Genomic DNA, 20,544 nt, shown 5'->3' with positions numbered 1-20,544 from the left:
GTACATATGGGCAATTTCGTGTCAAGTGACTCAACTTTTAAAATCGATGTCTTCCGATTTGGATGGAAATGAAAAAAAAAATTAAACAAATTTTGGAAACAATGAAGAAATAGCTATCTGAACTTGGACAATTTTTGCTAGGACCATTAGGTGAAAAGTCACACTCATAAATAAAACCCTGTATGATCAAAATGTGAAACTTTGACCCCTCTAAGTCCGGCAGATTTTGACCGATAGAGTGTCTGGCTTACTATCCGACAGTACTAACCTTTGTGCAAATTTCATCCAAATCGATTTTTGAATTGGGTCATAGACACGCAATTGCCCATATGTATTCATTAACTATAATATCACAAATTTTATTATTTGAAAATTGTCACAATTTTAGATGCATATACAAAAATAAAAATATTTTAGTCGTAACAGTCTCGCCTCTGATCAAAAATTGAGTTTAACAGAAGAAAAAATGTAAAATTCGCATAACTATTATCAGAATGTAAAATCGTTGATATTTGAGAAACATTCTATACTTTCAACAAAAGACAATTTACAAGCATAAAGAGCATGTCACAAAAATACAACAATCGCCTGAAAACGACAAGAAGAGTCACGAAATGAATTATGAAATTGCCAGCTGGGTTACTTCTTTTAGATGTGTGAAGTAAATGTTAAATTCGATTTTGTATTAGAGAAACCCGAAGTGTTGTTCACACATCATTAGGGCATCAACACCTTTTTGCCCATGCCCATTAATACATTAAAAGACTTTTGTTATTACTGCAGGCATTCCAAACATACAATCATATACACACTAGGGTGGCCCAAAACAAAAGTTGCTGATGTTCCTAACTAAAATTAAAATTTATTTCAATAGTTTCTTAAAATCTATATCCTTGCGTTAATATTAAGTGATAATAAGGACCTTTTCAGAGGTTTGAAATTTTGTAATTTTTGAAATAGAAATTGTTTTTTTAATATTTATTTTTAAATTTAGCATTAAAAACGGGGTTCCCGCTTTTCTTAAATTCGAATCAGTTATAGTTTCATTTGTGATTTCTATATACTTTCCTCCATTGAGTTGGTATACTTATAAATTTTGAAAAAAGTCACAAAAATATTTAAATAGGACCTTAGCCTAAGATCTAGTTCACCTAATATCTACGCAATGACAAACATTTTGACAAACGTACTCTTATATTTAATAGAGCTTTCATTTTAGTTGATAACATCAATGAACAACTTTTATTTTGGTGCCATCCTAATCTACACATATATTCTACTTAATACAGAATGTATGTAAGCTCAACCATCAAGGTAGATATCAGAGCAACAGCTTTGGACAGTATTCCCAAAATTACTCAAGTACGTACTACAAGGACAGAAATTCGCGTCGAAACTCGAATTTATACAACAAATCAGAGAGTATACATACAGGGTTATAACTTTTATACAATTTTCGGAAATATCAAATCGGCCCTATCCATTCCACATAGAGCATAAAAATATACGGTGAATAAGTATATTATTACCTTTTCCCGAGCGTTAAAAAAGTTTCCGCGGCTAATGTCTTGAAGTTTTCAATATTTACTATAAAGAAAATTTAAAATTGTTTTAATACAAAACTAGAAATTATCTATATAAACTTGTGTCATTGTTTGAATAAGAATAAGCTTCCAAAAATGTATATTTTACTATTAAAAATTCATAAAAATTTGTTTGTGAATTTTGTTGTGAAAATCAATTTGCCGCGGAAGGTTTTTGCACCAAAATGACCTGTGAAACCGGGTTTCGTCATCAGAACACTACTGGCTACTACGTAGTAATAGGACCTATTTTTGGTTATAACAATAGTATACATAGTATAACATTAGAATAAATATATTTTCTTCGCACGATAAATTTTTTTTAAATTAGAATAAAGAATAATTCATCCAATTTTTGTCGATTAATCGAATAATATTTTAAGATTACTTTTTATGAATATTTTATTATAATATTGAATAAAGAATTTTGTTAATATATTGTAAAACAAGTAATAAATGTAAATATAACAAAAAGTAATTTTTTACTACTTTTTGCATTTTTTAAAATTTTTGATATTTTTCAATGTTTGTGTTAAATGTTTTCAAACATGGCAACCGAACTTCAGTTTCATTGCCAGCTTCAAAATAAGAGAATGTTTTAAGTCCAGAAATGGTTCAAGTCAACTAAAAACTCATTGGACGAATATTATTAATGACTAAAAAATTCATTATTGCTTAAAAAACGTCCAGTAAACACACCATTTTGGCAACTGAAGTGGCAATAAAAATTCGGAGGAAATGTATTTTGGCAACTGAAGTGGCAATAAAAATTCGGAGGAAATGTATTTTGTTATTGTAAAATGTTTTTTCTCTTCTAACTCACAGGCAGTGTTGCCACTTTGGTTATTATTAACCAAAATTGGTTATTTTTGTTTTGCATGTGTACATGTGAAATATTTTCTCGTTTTGGTTATTTTTTGCAAACAATTGAACTAAATGCTGTTTGCATTTATTCTTAAAATAAAATTAAAAAAAAAACAAGTTAGAGTGCTATATTCGGCTGAGCCGAATCTTAAATACCCTCCACCAGCTACTTTAATATTAATACTTTTGTAATTGATCAAATATTTGTAGAAATAAGTTTTCTCATGTCTTAAATAGAAAAAATCCCTAGATTTATTTAATTTTGTAATAAGTTATGAGTATTTATGTGATTTTCTGAAGGGAAACATGTATGGGACCGACCGCACCCATGTTATGAACCGATCGTGAAAAAATCTTGAAATATAATTTTTGTATACAAAACTAATATTTGTGCCAAATTTTGTATCAATAGCTTTGTTTGGTAATGAATAATGTGCGTTTAAGAGATTTTCTTAAAAGGACCTTGTTGGGAGCTATGACCAATTATGTATACTAGAGTTCGCCAAGCGGTCGAAATTCGACCAGAACCAATGCTGGAAAAATTGCATAAATAAGCTAAAATAAAACCCTATTTTTGTAGTTCAAATCTGTGGTAAAAAATTAACTTTATTGATATTATCAAAGTGTATAATTTGCTTTGAATAATGTTTTCTTTTAGAAAATGTGATGGGTTTTAGTAAAACTTCCATCAGAAGTTTAAAACCTCAATTGTCAAAATTAGTTATACAACTTGTTTTACAAAAGTATTTCAACTATTTTAAAAATAATAAAAAATAACGAACATTTCTTCTATCGACTTATTATCCCCTACATATTTACGCATCGTTCACAATGTTGGAGTACTCTACTGTACAGTGTACACACCAGTAAAGAAATGTTAGCTGTTCAAAATACAGAGTTGGAATGTTCTAAATAATTTGTGAAAACAGTAAAAATATTTAAAATAAATAATGTCTTATCTAATTATAAATAAATTTTATTTGGACGTCATTAGTAGTCCATCCAACAGGTATATGCTGTATAAATTTTCCCTTATAACACTCGACAAAGACTTCAGCAGACATACATTTATTCAATTTTAATGTCTTCTAATAGAATTTAATAGTAGATATTCTATGAGGCCTTCTAATGGGCCTTTTATTAGCCTTCATATAGAACCGCACAACGATATGCATTGGCTTCCAATTACACACTGATTTTGTATATGCATAATAAGACCTTAATTTCTCAAGTACTGTTTTTAGTACTGTTTGAAAGAAAACATTAATAAACTATAAATTTCAGTCTTTTGTTAATATATGCAAGTTTAATAGCAAATAAATGAATAATAAACGATAAATTGCTAAGTACGGTTAAACACTCTTCATCCCAAAAGACATGATTTATATTTAGCAGTTTCAACTTGTATCTATTTTTATATAACAAATAACCATCACATATTCAACTTACAGTTTTCACTTTACACTACTATTTCCTAATTGGTTAGAATAGCCCAAAAAAAGAAGAATATTATCAAGTCCTCGCTGTGCTAAACCTGCATATAAGCGATATACATATCCATTTATTGCGGTGTATCATATACCGGCATGACCAACTAAACTTTACTTATATTTTTTACAGGCTATTTTTATTTCTTACTGACACTGAATCAATTCGTTAATCCATCATTTAAATCTTCCAAATCAATCAAAACTAATAATTATGTACCGCAATTCAGTATTTTTTTTAACTACAACATTTTGTCGTTATGTGGTATGTATTCTGAACTTCATTTCACTGATTTTTTTCGTTAAATATAATCGAAAAAGTAAAAAATAAATTAAAAGTTCACGTTCATAATTTTATATTTTAAAAATATTTCAATACATAACTTTTGACATTCTTATATTTTTCCGACATTTGTCTTTAAAATATTCTACGGTTGTTAAAAAGTTAGGGAAATTCGTTAATGTAACTGATATTTGTCATTACTTTTAGATATCAATACTTAAAATTAAAAATTACTGAATTCCGGTACTGATGTCCTACCAATAATTTTCCAGTTCAAACACCAATATCAGTACATTGTTTGGCATTTCTTTAGGTGTCCCCAAGCATTATTTACGCATGTTTTTATATTCCCAGTTCGTTGTTTCATCGGGAATGTCCTTCAATTTAACTATTTTGAAAAGTTTAAATAACGAAAAACTTCCAATCGAAAACTCTGAATATAAAACTGAAGTCCTACTTCTTATAAAAATATTCCTTTCGATTTGGTAACAATCGTAACGATATTATAACAAAATAGATCATTATCTCATTCACAATTTAGCACTTTACACAAAAATATAAAACAATAAAATCCTATTTTCGCATTGCCTAAGCCTTATTAAAAACAACAACAAAAACAAATATCATGCAAAATACAAAAATCAAACAGCAACAGAGAAGTTAAACGTTTCTGCACTCTCCTCTCTTTTTTCAAAAAGCCGTGTTGTTTACTTTTTTTTGTTTTGTTTCTTGCTTTGTTTGTTTTTAATTTCAAGAATACGTACGTGTGACTATTGTTTCTATGTATTAGTAACAACTTTAAACTCTTATAGCTCCTAAAATTCTGAACCGATCTCATTAATATATATATTGTGCACATCTGCGAACAAATACCTTTAAAATGATATAATTTTTGCCAAGATCAGATGTATACTGTAAGAGTAAAAGGGGTCACAAAAAATCGTCTTGCCTATTAATTATATAGATAAAGACAAAATTTCAAAATTCTGTATCTATATCATTATTTCGTAATGAATATTGTGCATTTAAGTGATTTTCTGGAGGGGACCTAGTATGAGAGCTATGACTAAATATGGACCGATTGCAAAACAATTTTATAGTGTAATTTATGTAAATGTATATATATCAATATTTTGTAATGAGTTATGTGCGTTTAAGTGATTTTCGGGAGGGACCTTGTATGGGAGCTATGACCAATTATGGACCGATCCGAAAAAAACTTCCATAATAATATTTCTGTATCTGTGAGCAATACTTGTACCAAATTTTATACGGATATTTTAATTTAGTAATGAGTTATGTGTGTTTAAGTGATTTTCGGGAGGGGACCTTGTATGGGAGCTATGACCAATTATGGACCGATCGGAAAAAAAATTCACAGTAATATTTCTATGCATATGAGCAATACTTGTACCAAACTATATATGGATATTTTAATTTAGTAATGAGTTATGTGTGTTTAAGTGATTTTCGGGAGGGGACCTCGTATGACCACTTATGGGCCGATCGGAAAAAATTTCATGGTAATATTTCTGTATGCGAGAGCAATACTTGTACCAAATTTTATATGGATATCTTGATTTTGTAATGAGTTATGTGCGTTTAAGAGATTTTCGGGAGGGGACCTTGTATGGGAGCTATGACCAATTATGGACCGATCGGAAAAAAATTTCATAGTAATATTTCTGTACATATGAGTAATACTTATTCCAAACTTTATATGGATATCTTAATTTAGTAATGAGTTATGCGCGTTTAAGTGATTTTCGGGAGGGGACCTTGTATGGGAGCTATGTCCAATTATGGACCGATACAGAAAATTTTTTCTCTCAATGAATTCTATTAACATAAGATTTTAATTTGTAAAATTTTGTGAAGATATCAACATTCTGACGGAAGTTATTAACAAAAAACTCATTTTCCGGGAATATGCACTTTTGTATGGGAGGTATATGAAATAATGGACCGATGCTGGCAATTTTCCGCAGAAATAAATATTTTGTGCATAAACGAATGTATGATGACTTTCATGAAATTATCTTGCATAGTTTTCGAGAAAATTACATCAGAATGTGTAAAAAATGCTTATTTTTTTCGAGGTTGTTTTAAATTTTGATTCACAACTTTTCCCAATGTGAACCGATTTTGCTAATTTTCAATACCAAACTGTACCGGATAATAATAAATGTTTTGGGTGAATTTGGTTAAATTATATTGCTTCGTTTTAACGTGAGCGTGTTTTACACAGACAGACAGACGGACGGACGGACGGACAGACGGACATAGCTAAATCGACTCAGAATTTCATAAGGACCCAGAATATATATACTTTGTTCGGTCTCAGATGAATATTTCTTGGTGTTACACACGGAATGACAAAGTTATATATACCCTCTATCACCACTTATGGTGGTGGAGGGTATAATAACTTATTTTATCTCTAGCTTTAAACCAACTATGTAAATCAGATATGCTCAAACACATACTACCATAGTTTTATTTGTGTTGGTAAAGCAGCAGAGAACAGAATTCAATTTAAAATAAAGGTATACTAATAAAATGACTACAAACTATAAGGATTTTGACAGCCAGCGTATATCAAAGTCTGTATATAAAAAACATTAATTCGGCTTTCTCAAAATTTTGTTGCTGTATTTCTGTGTGTATTTTAAAAACGTCGCGTACAGACCTTTCTTCGACAAGTGCTGATCAGAAACTGATTTGATTTTGTTTTTCCGTTGATATTTCTATTGGAAATTTTTATGTAAAGAACTCGCGGTACTTATATGAAAAAACGAAGTAGACTGTATATCGCATTTCGATTTTTATGGAATTTAGTAAGAATAGTCTACGTACTTAGTAGATTATGTCCTCCAAATTAAATTAAAAATTTAAAGTATAATTGCGACTTCTATACCTATTTGAAATTTTGCATAAACAGATACTGTGCTAATTTGTCGAAATTCTAAGATAAATGATTTAATAAGAATTAATAAAGTATTTTCTGCTAATTGATGCAAGAATAGTATCACAATATCTTTAAAGTATTAATCAACTGATATTTTTAAGTAACACAGCTAAGGAAAATGAAATTGTATTATATACAAAACTTGTAATAACATCTAATCTCGTACGACGAACAATAATCGCGATATATATGCAACGATTTGATACTCATGACCTTTGACTTCTACTGTCTCACCATGACTTTTAGTTCTTTATTTACATTTTCTAGATGATGTTGTATACTAGTTTTTATTTTACCGTCTTAAATTATACATTTTGGTCAATTTGTTGGATAATTTGGATAGATTACGTTTACAAATATTGCTGAAGTTATGAATGTAATGCTAACATCCGCTACATGGTATTATAATTTGGTCAAATATACCCCTTAAACCCAAATTTCGAACGAAATCTTAAAATCTGTACATAAAATGTAAAGGAACTAAAATATCTCTGTCAGATTTTATGAGAATTGGTTCATAATTGACCATACGTCTCATCTAAGATCCCGTACAAAAATTACATTAACGCTCATAACTGTCTTCATAATACCAGTTTCATAATACATAGTTACAAGTTCCACTTCTTTTTTCTTAATTTGGTTATTTTTTATTCGAATTTTGGTTAGAAAAAAAATTGTTGTGGCAACACTGCTCACAGGTGATAGCAAAATGGGTACACTCTTCTAATTATAATTCAGAAGTATATTTCAAGAAGATGAAAATTCTAAATCACTCTATTTTGTGTTTGTAGCATGTATGTTTTCATCTGACAGTCTAGAAGTATTTTTGACGTAGCCAGCAACAGTTTTGTTGTCTAAATGTTTGAAGGATTTGTTTGTGTGGAATTCTCCAATATATTTCCAAAAATGTAACATACATTCTAAGATTTTAATATGCGTTTCACGTTCTAAGGACAATACTAAATAATATTCATAGGCTTCAATGATTTTGCCCATGTTTACGGAATTTCAATCGCACTCATATATTATAATGATAATAATAAAAATATACGTGAAATGTGGTGAAAATGATAGTTTTGTTATAATAACATAATAATAATAAAATTTTACATCTTTAAATTTTAGAAAAATAAAAAATATACAAAAACTATTTACATATGTACAAATACTATAGAATGCGATTAATATGTTTTACAGACATACCCAGCAAAAACATGGTAATTGCTATCAATTGTAATTACTTACCTAACAACGTACTTGTCAATGACTACTATATATGGTCTGGATTACATAGAAGTAGTCTAATAAGGTCTTACTAATAATAAATAAATACTTTCTAATTTATTAGTCATCTTGCCAGTGAAGTTACAGATGCTGTATACGTTGTGATTTACAATTACTACTTTTTCTAATTACTTGTAATCGTTTTTGGTAAGTTCTTGCGTCTAATGACATCACCGTGTTAAAATAATGACTTAAAATGCTATTGTGTAAGTAAATTTTAGCATTTTAACTTCTTACATGGGAATGAAAGTTTTTACTAGGTAAAAATCAATAAAATGCTCATGGTCAACAACAAAATTTGTTAATGTTTCAAATGATGAACGATAAATTAACATTAATGTATTCTCGAAGATTTAAATCTTTCTGATGTTTTGTATACCCAAATTAATAATAGTGCATCACTCTATCCTCTGTAAATAAATTTAATGAAATTGAAGTAATTGACAGTTTGCTTTCAATCAATTTAATAAAAATCAATCATATTGCTAATATTTTAAATCGAGTTTTGATTTTCATTTTTGTCCCTTCAAAGAAAAAATTATTTTTTACTTAACAATCGTCTGTTTAAATTTAATTTCGATTTTTATAAATATGTATACAATAACGTTTAGGAGTCAAATTCTAAAAGCGAAGAAGTTACCACTTTGTTTTTGTATAGAGGATATTGATGAATGTTATATTTTTGGAAAGCTTATAAAATGTCCTAACTAAATACAGTGAACTCGCGGTAATGTGAACATCCAATATAATGAACTATCCACTAATGTGAACACTCAGTTTTTTATATGGGATTTTTATACCCTACACCACTTTAGTGAGGAGGGTATATTGGATTTGTGCTGATGTTTGTAACATACAAAAATATTCGCCCTAGACCCACCTTAAAGTATACCAATCGGCTTAGAATCGTTTTCAGAGTCGATTAAGCTATGTCCGTCCGTCTGGCTGTCCATGTAAACCTTGTGCGCAAGCTACAGGTCGCAATTTTCAAGATAATTGGATGAAATTTGGCAAGCACTTTTTATTTGACCCAAGGACGAAGCCTATTGGCTTCGGTCCATTATTTCACCTAGCCCCCATAGAACAGAACCCCCCGAAAAGGGCTTCTGAGCTCATAATTATGTTAAATATACAGATTAATCGATAAAATACGGCACAACTAAGTTTTATAGAAGTCTTGATGACCCTGCCAAATTTCATAAAGATCGGGCCCCATTTGACCCTAGCTCCCATACAAAGTCCCCTTCAGAAAATTACTTGAATGTCCCAAATTAACTTATAAACACAAATATCGCGATGAAATTCAGCACAATAAAATATTATGTAAATATAAATATATTCACAAAATGTTATCGGGCTTGGTCCATATTTGCCCCTAGCCTCCATATAAAGCCTCTTTCAGAAAATTAGTTTTTCATCCATAAAATGCTTAAATGTATCATATGGTCGGCCACGCCCGACTATACTTTCTTACTTGTTTAATTTGTAGAAGCATTTATTTTTAATGTAAATACCATAGTATGCCATTATTTTAAGGTATTTAATGCTACACAGTGGGGCAGAATGGAAATTTTTTGGAAATAAATCTGGCATTTCTAAACGGCTGATCCGATCGGGATAAAATTTGGCGTGAGCGAAGCCAAGGAGTATTCGAGTTTAAGTTTTGAAGATGAACCCTGCAGATGCCCCAGGGACGGCGCTGTGGCGGCTCAAAGTAGGGTACCTACGACATGTAAAATTTTTAAACTCGTGCCATTTTTTTGTTTTTCACCCAAATACAAAGATTTTTATATTTTGTGAAAGCGCTCGACGAGATCTTGAAAAAACATGCTTGGACATACTACTTATCTCTTATAATATCCGAGTTATAGGCATTTAAAAATTTAGTGATACAAAATTTTCCATACCTTGATCCGCCTTTTTTTGAATACCGGGCGTAATTTTGGACCAAATGGACTCAATTTTTTCTTGTTAGTTAGACAACAAAATTTCCAATAATATACAAAAAATTTCAGATCAATATCGTTTACAGATCCAAAAATGCCAAAAATGTGTCTTAACTCTTTTATTAATAAAATAAAATTTTTATTAAGAACATATAACAATTTTATAGTTTTCTAAAAGGTATCTTTACGCAGAACGCTTTGGCGTAAAAAACTTGTCCTATTTTTTGAAAATGTTGCCACTGCGTCCTTCCGAATATGACCTATCTTTTATCAAAACTTCAACTTTGGGCGACATGTTCTAAAATCCCAAAGCTGGGATCAGAAAACTGAAAGCAGTTTTGGAAACCTCAATATGTTTTCTATTTACTCCAAAAGTATTTTCCCAGCCCTGAAAGAAATGTGGACCCTATGGGCAAAAAAGTAAAAAATCCCATTTTTGGGATTTTCATTCCTATTTTTGGGAATTGCGGGATGCCCTTTGACCTTTTCAATTTTTTTTTGCATATTCTTATTTGAAATGACAAATTTAACAAGCGTTGAAAATTTCATTGAGTTTTGTTCATAAATAAAGATTTTGTCATATATTACATATTTGTTTAATTTCTAAAACTATGATTTATATCAAAATTTTAATAGGATCGCAGATAGCTACAACAATTTAGTCCATATTTATCCCTTAATATCATTTTTTAGTTAGATATGGAAATTCTCGACCCTTTACAAAAAATTTCAAGCCAATATCTCAATTACATTCAAAAATATGTTCATTTAAACCTGTGTCCTTTAATTTCATCTTTTTCATATTTTAGTATTAAGTATGACAGCACATATTTAAATCTTATATTTACCTATTTTCTATTTGTTTGCTTATCCTTATAATTGAAAGGTCCTATTATGCTTGAATTTTCAAAAATTTATAACCATTTTTTACCTAAATTTTTTCGACAGATCATTTCGTTCTGTTTCGTTTATGATCATGTAGGTAAAAATATACAGGTAATGATAATTTCGATTCATTCACTAATAAGAAATATCAATGACTGAATTACAGGTTATAGTAATATAGTCCTAAATGTTAATAGGTAGACAATTCGTAATTTTTTACTTTGGAATAGCTGTATCGGAAATGACAAGAATTGGTATATAAGTAAACTTCTCAGATTTTAAGTACCATATTTAATAAATCTACAATGAAGATTACATTAAAGTACGAAGAGTTGTGTTCCGTTTTATGGAGTATATCTTCAAAAGGGCCAGAAAGAATTGAAGACATTTCAAATTATATAAAAACTACATATAGTAGAAAAGTAGACAAAACAGGCATATCAAAAATTGAAAACTTTTTAAAACTTTTTGATGTAAAAAGTAAGTCTGTGGATGGAAATCAAAAGAAATTTCGATTAAAATTTTGTAGTTGGATGGAAACTACTACGGAAATCTCAACTTACAACACATCAACAGGAGCGCCTTGCAAGTCATACGAAGACTTATGTTCAAGGTAAAAAAAAAGAGGGTCACACAAAAACTTTTTTCAATCTCAAATGAGGAAATTGCTGATACATTTAACGAAATGCTGAAAAAGGAAAACCAACATATGGATGTCGTACATATTGCAACTATTCTTCCTAATGCATCACCAAAACGACTTAAGCGAATTGTGGAAAGTATACCAACTCCAACATCATAATCAAATTTTACTGAAGAGGAAGCAATAGCGCTTATGTTGGAACTGGGTCTCAGTCGAAATAAGTACCAAATATTAAGGAAAGCTCTGCATGAAAAAGGACACAATATATTACCATCATACAAGGCGATCCAGGAAAAAAAAATAAACTATCCTACTAAATCAACAAAAAATAATGAAGAATTGAAAGAACTGAGAGCTGCGGAAAAAAGCATAATCCAAGAAGAATTTAAAGTTCAGATGGGATTAAACATCGACAAACCACTTTCAAGTTGCGGTAGTACAAATGACGGTAATACGTCGAGAAGGTTTTTTCGTGATTTTGAAATTACTTCAAAAATAACTGGAATCGACAAGGAGTTGCTTCGAAGAGTTAAAACTATTTTAATGGCACTGAATAGTAAACATAAAATTAATGAAAATCGATTTGGGGAATACACATCTGAAATTTCTAAATTACTTGTATCTCTGTATCCATGGAGGGAACTAACACCAACAGTACACAAAGTATTGTGTCATGGTCAAATAATAATTGAATCGAATATTCTTCCACTTGGAGAGTTAACAGAAGAAGCCCAGGAAGCGAGGAATCGAGATTTTAAGCATGTTCAACTATTCAGCTCAAGAAAATGCTCCAGGCAATCACAGAATGAAGATATTTTTAATAGTTTACTTCTATCTTCTGATCCTGTTCTTTCAACTATGCGAAAAAGATGGATTTGTTATGAAACTCTATCATCTCAAAACAAGGAAGATTTAAAGGACTTATATTACCTTCTGGATATGTATACCGATATGACAGATTATTTTATAGAAAATAAGTAGTGTTAGGAATTAACTATATAAGTAGGTTGTAAGAATTAATTGTATTATGTTTAAGATAAACAGTTCAAATAAAAAAAGCTATTATACTAACTGATGATATTGTATTAAATTGTGTTTTATATTTCGGTGGGCGGGAAAGGTAATTTGTGTGGGGTGATTTAGGTGTTGTTGTGCGTGGCTCATAATAAAATTATAATTTTTTTATTTTATATACAATATTATAATAAAATAATTAACTAAATAATTTTTAAAAATTGTCCAAATATTTTATTCAACACCAAATGTATGTTCTGTCATACTTAATACTAAAATATGAAAAAGATGAAATTAAAGGACACAGGTTTAAATGAACATATTTTTGAATGTAATTGAGATATTGGCTTGAAATTTTTTGTAAAGGGTCGAGAATTTCCATATCTAACTAAAAAATGATATTAAGGGATAAATATGGACTAAATTGTTGTAGCTATCTGCGATCCTATTAAAATTTTGATATAAATCATAGTTTTAGAAATTAAACAAATATGTAATATATGACAAAATCTTTATTTATGAACAAAACTCAATGAAATTTTCAACGCTTGTTAAATTTGTCATTTCAAATAAGAATATGCAAAAAAAAAATTGAAAAGGTCAAAGGGCATCCCGCAATTCCCAAAAATAGGAATGAAAATCCCAAAAATGGGATTTTTTACTTTTTTGCCCATAGGGTCCACATTTCTTTCAGGGCTGGGAAAATACTTTTGGAGTAAATAGAAAACATATTGAGGTTTCCAAAACTGCTTTCAGTTTTCTGATCCCAGCTTTGGGATTTTAGAACATGTCGCCCAAAGTTGAAGTTTTGATAAAAGATAGGTCATATTCGGAAGGACGCAGTGGCAACATTTTCAAAAAATATGACAAGTTTTTTACGCCAAAGCGTTCTGCGTAAAGATACCTTTTAGAAAACTATAAAATTGTTATATGTTCTTAATAAAAATTTTATTTTATTAATAAAAGAGTTAAGACACATTTTTGGCAAAAAAATGCCAAAAATCTAAAATTTTTTGAATTTTTAAATTAAAAAACGTATATTTTTGGATCTGTAAACAATATTGATCTGAAATTTTTTGTATATTATTGGAAATTTTGTTGTCTAACTAACAAGAAAAAATTGAGTCCATCTGGTCCAAAATTACGCCCGGTATTCAAAAAAAGGCGGACCAAGGTATGGTAAATTTTGTATCACTAAATTTTTATATGCCTATAACTCGGATATTATAAGAGATAAGTAGTATGTCCAAGCATGTTTTTTCAAGATCTCGTCGAGCGCTTTCACAAAATATAAAAATCTTTGTATTTGGGTGAAAAACAAAAAAATGGCACGAGTTTAAAAATTTTACATGTCGTAGGTACCCTACTTTGAGCCGCCACAGCGCCGTCCCTGGGGCATCTGCAGGGTTCATCTTCAAAACTTAAACTCGAATACTTCTTGGCTACGCTCACACCAAATTTTATCCCGATCGGATCAGCCGTTTAGAAATGCCAGATTTATTTCCAAAAAATTTCCATTCTGCCCCACTGTGTGCTAGTAGCTTTATGTAACTTGTTGTGGTAGGTTCGTGAATTTATTTTTAAAATTAATGATGTCTAAAAACAGTCGAAAGTTTTTATCCTTAAATGAAAAATGCGAAATTTTGGAATATTTAAAAAAAGGATCGAGTGTTACAGTGTTAAGTAAAAAGTTGCAAAATCAACGATATGTTTAATAAAAAAGACAATATTTTAAAATGTGTGAACAATACGTTTTATGGACCCGGAAAACGCAAAACATTACGATCTTCTGAGCTTCCAAAAATGGAAAAATCGCTCTATAAGTGGTTTATTTGTATGCGGAATAAAAACCTCCCTGTAATTGGGTTGATGTTTGAAGAGAAAGCCAAACAAATTCATAAAAACATTAGTGAAAACGGAAATGACTTCAAAAAGAGATACGGAATTCGGCTCCTTCAGATAAGCGGTGAAAAACTTTCTGCGCAATCTCAGTTCGTAAATCCTTTTAAAATTAAATTGAAAGCAAAGATAGAAGATTTGGGCTGATCCAATGATCAGTTGTATAATGCCGATGAGTCTGGTCTATATTGGAAACTTCTCCCACAAAAGACATATGTAACGTCATTGGAGAAAAGCGCTCCAGGTGCAAAAATGGAAAAGCAAAAGAATACTTTTTTATGCAGTGCAAATGCGTCAGGATCTCATAAAATAAAACTTTTAGTAATAGGAAAATCGAAAAATTCTCGCAGTTTTAAAAATTGTATCTGTCCCGTAAACTAGAGAAATTCAAAGTCTGCTTGGATGACTTCTTCCATTTTTAAAGAATGGTTTCACAACTGTTTTGTGCCAGAGGTAAGTAAACATGTAAAAATAGTTCAATTGGGATTTTTACTGTTTTATTTTTCATTAAGGTGACAGATTTTTTAAAGAAGAAACGATTACCAGTAAAAGCTTTACTCCTAATAGATAATGCCCCATCCCATCCACCAGAATCCGACCTTAAATCCGAGGATGGTTCCATAAAAGCTATGTTCATGCCTCCAGATGTAAAGGCTCTGATCCAGCCAATTGATCAAAATGCAATTAGAGTCACCAAACTTCATTATAGGAAAGTATTTTGGCAACAATTATTGCAAAAGAGGGGGATTTGCTTGAATCGATGAAAAAAATCACACTTAAAGAAGGAGTTTCTATTCTAGAGGCATCCTGGAACCGAGTTGGTAAAGAAACTATTGAAATATGTTTTTCAATCATAGAAACTTTTGTTTTGTAATTTGTTGATTGTGAAAATTTTTGAAATAATTTTCATTCCTTTGTAACTTTTGTGAATATAACTTCAATATTTTTTTTTTCTTGTTTAAACAATAAATTCCTTTTTCAATAAATTTGTCATTGCGTTCCAACTACAAGAGGTTATGGGCGACAAAGAAGTAAATGGTATTCCACAATTTAACGGTTGTGGATATGACGAATGGCAATTCCGAGTTCAAGTTCATATGGAAAGTTTGAACTTAGGAGAAGTTTTAACGGGCTTTGCTCCTACGGATGCAGCGAAAAGGGAAGAGTTTTTCAAGAAAGATTGTAAGGCAAGGGAACGTTTAGTGGCGTTTGTTGGTAACAATTGCTTAGGATATATTCGTGAAAAAAGAACAACAAAAGAGATGTGGGACAGCCTGAAGGAGATATTTGCAAAGAAATCAATTGTAAATCAAATTCTGGTAAGAAAACAATTGATGCAATTGAAATTAAATGATGGGGATGCTGTGGCTGAACATTTGATTCAATTCGAAAATTTAATAAGAAAATTAAAGACTGCTGGTGCTATTTTGGAAGAAAGTGACATACTTACACAATTATTTATGTCACTTCCTGAAAAATTTGATCCCCTTGTGACTGCTCTACAAAATCTAGAAGGTCAGTTGAATTTTGATATTGTAAAACAGCGCTTACTGTTAGAAGAAACCAAGATTTCAAGTCGCTACGTGGAAGAAACTGGTGCTACAAAAACTGCTTTTGCTGGTAAGAAACACAACAAAAAGAAATTTAATGGAAAATGTTTTAAATGTAACAAGGTGGGACACAAGGCAAGTGAATGTCGAAACAGTGAAGCTCGATGTGCCTTGAAAGGCAAAACAGAGGCGAAAAGTGTTTGTTTTATGGCAGATTCAAATAAAGAAAGTATAAACTTTAAATCAAAAGTTACATTTAAATTAGATTCTGGTTCAAGTGATCACCTAGTAAATAAAAGATATTATTTTAGTGAGATAAATGATATTGTGAATCCAATTCAAATAAATATTGCTAAAGATGATCAATACTTAATGGCGAATCATTTGGGATTAATTAATTGCATTTCAAATAAGAATGTTGAAATTACATTAAAAGACGTGTTATATGTGCCCGAATTAAGAGATAATTTACTTTCTGTTAAAAAGATGACAGCTGCAGGTATTGACGTAAAATTCAGTAAGGACACTGCCTACATATACAACAAGGGCGAGTTGATAGCTACAGGATACTTAAGAGGAAGTCTTTATGAAATTACTTTTCAACTGCAACAACATTCTGCAAATCTTTCTAATCAAGATGAAGTCAAACTCTGGCATAAACGTTTCGGTCATATTGGACAATCTTCCTTAAATGATTTGGCAAATAAGAAAATGGTAGACGGAATAAATTTCAAAGCTGGAAAGTTAGATTTTTGCGAAATTTGTGTGAAAGGTAAACATTGTCGAGATCCTTTTAATGGAACTCGTCATCGATCGTCTCGTCCACTTGAAAGGATACATTCAGATGTCTGTGGGCCTATTGATCCTATAGCTTGGGATGGATCAAAATATTTTGTATCCTTTATTGACGATTTCACCCACTTTGCAGTAATTTATGTTATTAAAAAAAAGTCCCACGTTTTCGAGAAATTTGTGGAGTATGAAGCAATGGCTACAGCTAAGTTTGGTTTATCAATTTCGAAGTTAACGGTAGATCAAGGTCGTGAGTACAACTCCAAGGAACAATTGAAGTGGTACAAATCAAAAGGCATTCAGCTAGAAGAGACAATTGCTTATTCACCACAACAGAATGGAGTCTCTGAACGTTTCAACAGAACTTTAGTTGAAAAAGTTCGTACTATGCTACTACAATCCCATATGCCGAAAAATATGTGGGTTGAAGCTGCGCTTGCTGGCGTTTATATAATTAACAGGAGTCCTACCAAAGCAATTGATGATAATGTGACTCCTGCTGAAATGTGGTTCGGTTTCAAGCCAAATGTCAAGACGCTAAGAATATTTGGATGCAAAGCCTATGCATGGGTACCAAAACCAAATAGAAAGAAGCTAGATGACAAAAGTAGACAGCTTGTTATGATTGGTTACGTGCCTAACGGATATAAACTCTGGGATATGAATGAAAAAAAAGGTTGTTACCGCGAGGGACGTAAAATTCGATGAAACTTGTTATCCGTACATGGAGCATACTGAAGTAAATCAACCACTTACAATTGTGTTAAGAACTAACGAGCAAGAAGGGGAAGATGTTATTAATAATATGCCCGTTACTGATCCAGAATTTGCTGAAGAGCCTCCAGATACAAATGAAGAAGCAGTACAAATTGCAGAAGAATACATTACTGATGATGAGTTCGAGGAATCAGAACCTGTACAAGTTTGTGATGAGGAAAGCCAGGAAGTCCGAAGAAGTCATAGAGAACGAAGGGCTCCTATGAGATTTTTAGATTATTTTACCAGTAATTCTGCAACTTCAGAAACATTTAATCATTTAAGAGAGCCTGAAAAATATTCTGAAATTTCCGGTAGACCTGATGCTGACAAATGGTTGAAAGCTATTGATGAAGAACTGGAATCGATTAATTCTAATAAAGTCTGAGTTCTTACTAAAACTCCAAAAAGTGACAAGTTATTGAAGTCCAGATGGGTATTTAAAATTAAGTGCGATGAGAATGGAAATCCTGTACGATACAAAGCCAGGTTAGTTGTAAAAGGTTTTTTACAAAAGTTTGGTATAGACTACAACGAAACGTATTCTCCTGTGGCAAAACTGACAACAATACGTGTGGTTCTTGCTATTGCGGTTAAGAAAAACATGCAACTTCATCAATTGGACATAAAAACCGCATTTTTAAATGGAGACTTGCGTGAAGAAATCTATATGGCTGTACCAGAAGGGGTGACTGCTGAAAAAGGTGTTTCCTGTCGACTACTCAAATCTCTGTATGGACTAAAACAGGCGCCTAAGTGTTGGAATGATAAGTTAAATGAATTTTTAATAAAAATTGGTTTTGTCCGTTCGAAGCATGATTATTGTCTTTATACTAAGTATGGTCAAAATGAAAACGAAGTTTTATATATAATAATGTATGTTGACGATTTATTGGTTGCTGGTTCGAACCTGACATCTATTGAAAATCTAAAAACTGAACTTTCAAAACATTTTGAGTTATCTGATTGTGGACAGTTAAAATATTTCCTAGGAATAAAATTTGAAAGAAAAAACAATAGCATAGTGATGTCTCAAGAAGCCAATATACAAAAGATTTTGGAAAGGTTTTCAATGACTTAATGTAATCCTGTCAAGACACCTATGGAAAAAGGACTACAACTCACCTATAATGTCGGTAATACAATCGATAAACCCTATCGAGAACTCTTAGGGAGTCTTATGTACGTGATGCTTTGTGTAAGGCCTGATATATGTTACCATGTGAGCTATCTCGGAAGATTTCAACAAAATCCTTCAGAAGAACATTGGCAATCATTGAAAAGAGTCTTAAGATATTTAAAAGGTACAGTTAAAAAGAAACTAATATACACAGCAAGCGACGATAATATTTTGGTTGGATATGCCGACGCCGATTGGGCAAGCGATACTACAGATCGGAAGTCGATTAGTGGTTACATATTTAAAGTTTATGGATGTACAGTATCATGGTCCAGTAAAAAGCAGCAAACAGTTGCAACATCGTCAAGTGAAGCCGAATACGTAGCCTTAAGCTCTGCAGTATCTGAAGCTATATGGCTGAGAGGCATACTTCAAGACTTAGATATTTTGAAGAATGAAACCATTACTATTAATGAAGACAATCGTGGTTGCATATGCATGGCAAATAATGTAAAGTCAAAAAGATCCAAACACATTGATATTAGACATCACTTCATTAGAGATAATGTGGAGAAAGGAGTTGTAAAAATAGAATCAATTAGTACATCAGATCAGTTGACAGATATATGCACGAAATCGTTGGATACAAAATCGTTTTTAAATTTTTGTAGTTGTTTAGGTTTATATGATTGAGAAGGGGTATTGAAATATGTTTTTCAATCATAGAAACTTTTTTTGTAATTTGTTGATTGTGAAAATTTTTGAAATAATTTTCATTCCTTTGTAACTTTTGTGAATATAACTTCAATATTTTTTTTTTTTTCTTGTTTAAACAATAAATTCCTTTTTCAATAAATTTGTCATTGCGTTCCAATTACAAGAGAAACTTTATGTAACTGTTGGAAAAATATTTTGAATATGGTAAATGATGAAGACTATCCTGAATTTAATGTTCCTTTGAGCGTTTTAAAAGAAAAGTGGCAATCAGAGGTTAGATCTTTAGAAAATACAGCTGCAGGTCTTCTACAGACATTGTGCCCTCAGGAAGTATTTGCTGTTGTAAACATTAGAGATTGGATCAATAATTCTTGTGAGGACGTAACTCCATTTGATGAAAATGATTTAATTGAAGAGTCCGACGATGATGACGACTGTTTTATTGAAGCGCCTGAAAACAACATTAAAGCCAAAGAAGCTGTCGAAATTTTTAACAAAGTTGTCCAATGGGCTGAATTTCAAACGGTCGATCAAACTGACATTAAAGTATTGAAAAAATCAGGGAATTGGCGGTAAATAAGCTGGTCGAACAAAAGAAAAAACTGAAAATAATAACCGATTATTTCCATATTTAATTATATATGTATGTACCTAACTTTTTACATTGTAAATTTTATTTATTTTTTGTCGTATTATTTTGTTTGTTTTTATGTACATACTACTACAAAAACTTTTTTAGAAATATTTGCATTT

The 20,544-nt window shown here is 31.0% G+C and overlaps 1 protein-coding gene and 1 pseudogene across 1 annotated transcript; both read left to right on the top strand.

Annotated features, from left to right (window-relative positions):
* The first annotated feature begins 1,290 nt into the window (after positions 1–1,290).
* On the top strand, positions 1,291–15,620 carry LOC119601080 (annotated as a pseudogene).
* A 3,436-nt stretch (positions 15,621–19,056) lies between these two features.
* On the top strand, positions 19,057–19,767 carry LOC119601079 (secreted RxLR effector protein 161-like). Its single transcript, XM_037951787.1, has one exon. It carries the CDS (start codon positions 19,057–19,059, stop codon positions 19,765–19,767), a length of 711 nt encoding a protein of 236 aa, XP_037807715.1.
* Positions 19,768–20,544: the final 777 nt, after the last annotated feature.

Source organism: Lucilia sericata, unplaced genomic scaffold, assembly GCF_015586225.1.
Source record: "Lucilia sericata isolate MDLA Ls3-8-SP2 unplaced genomic scaffold, ASM1558622v1 Contig000142F_arrow, whole genome shotgun sequence".
NCBI classification, from domain to species: domain Eukaryota; kingdom Metazoa; phylum Arthropoda; class Insecta; order Diptera; family Calliphoridae; genus Lucilia; species Lucilia sericata.
Note: the sequence above shows the minus strand (reverse complement) of the source record. Positions and strands in the feature narration are given on the sequence as shown.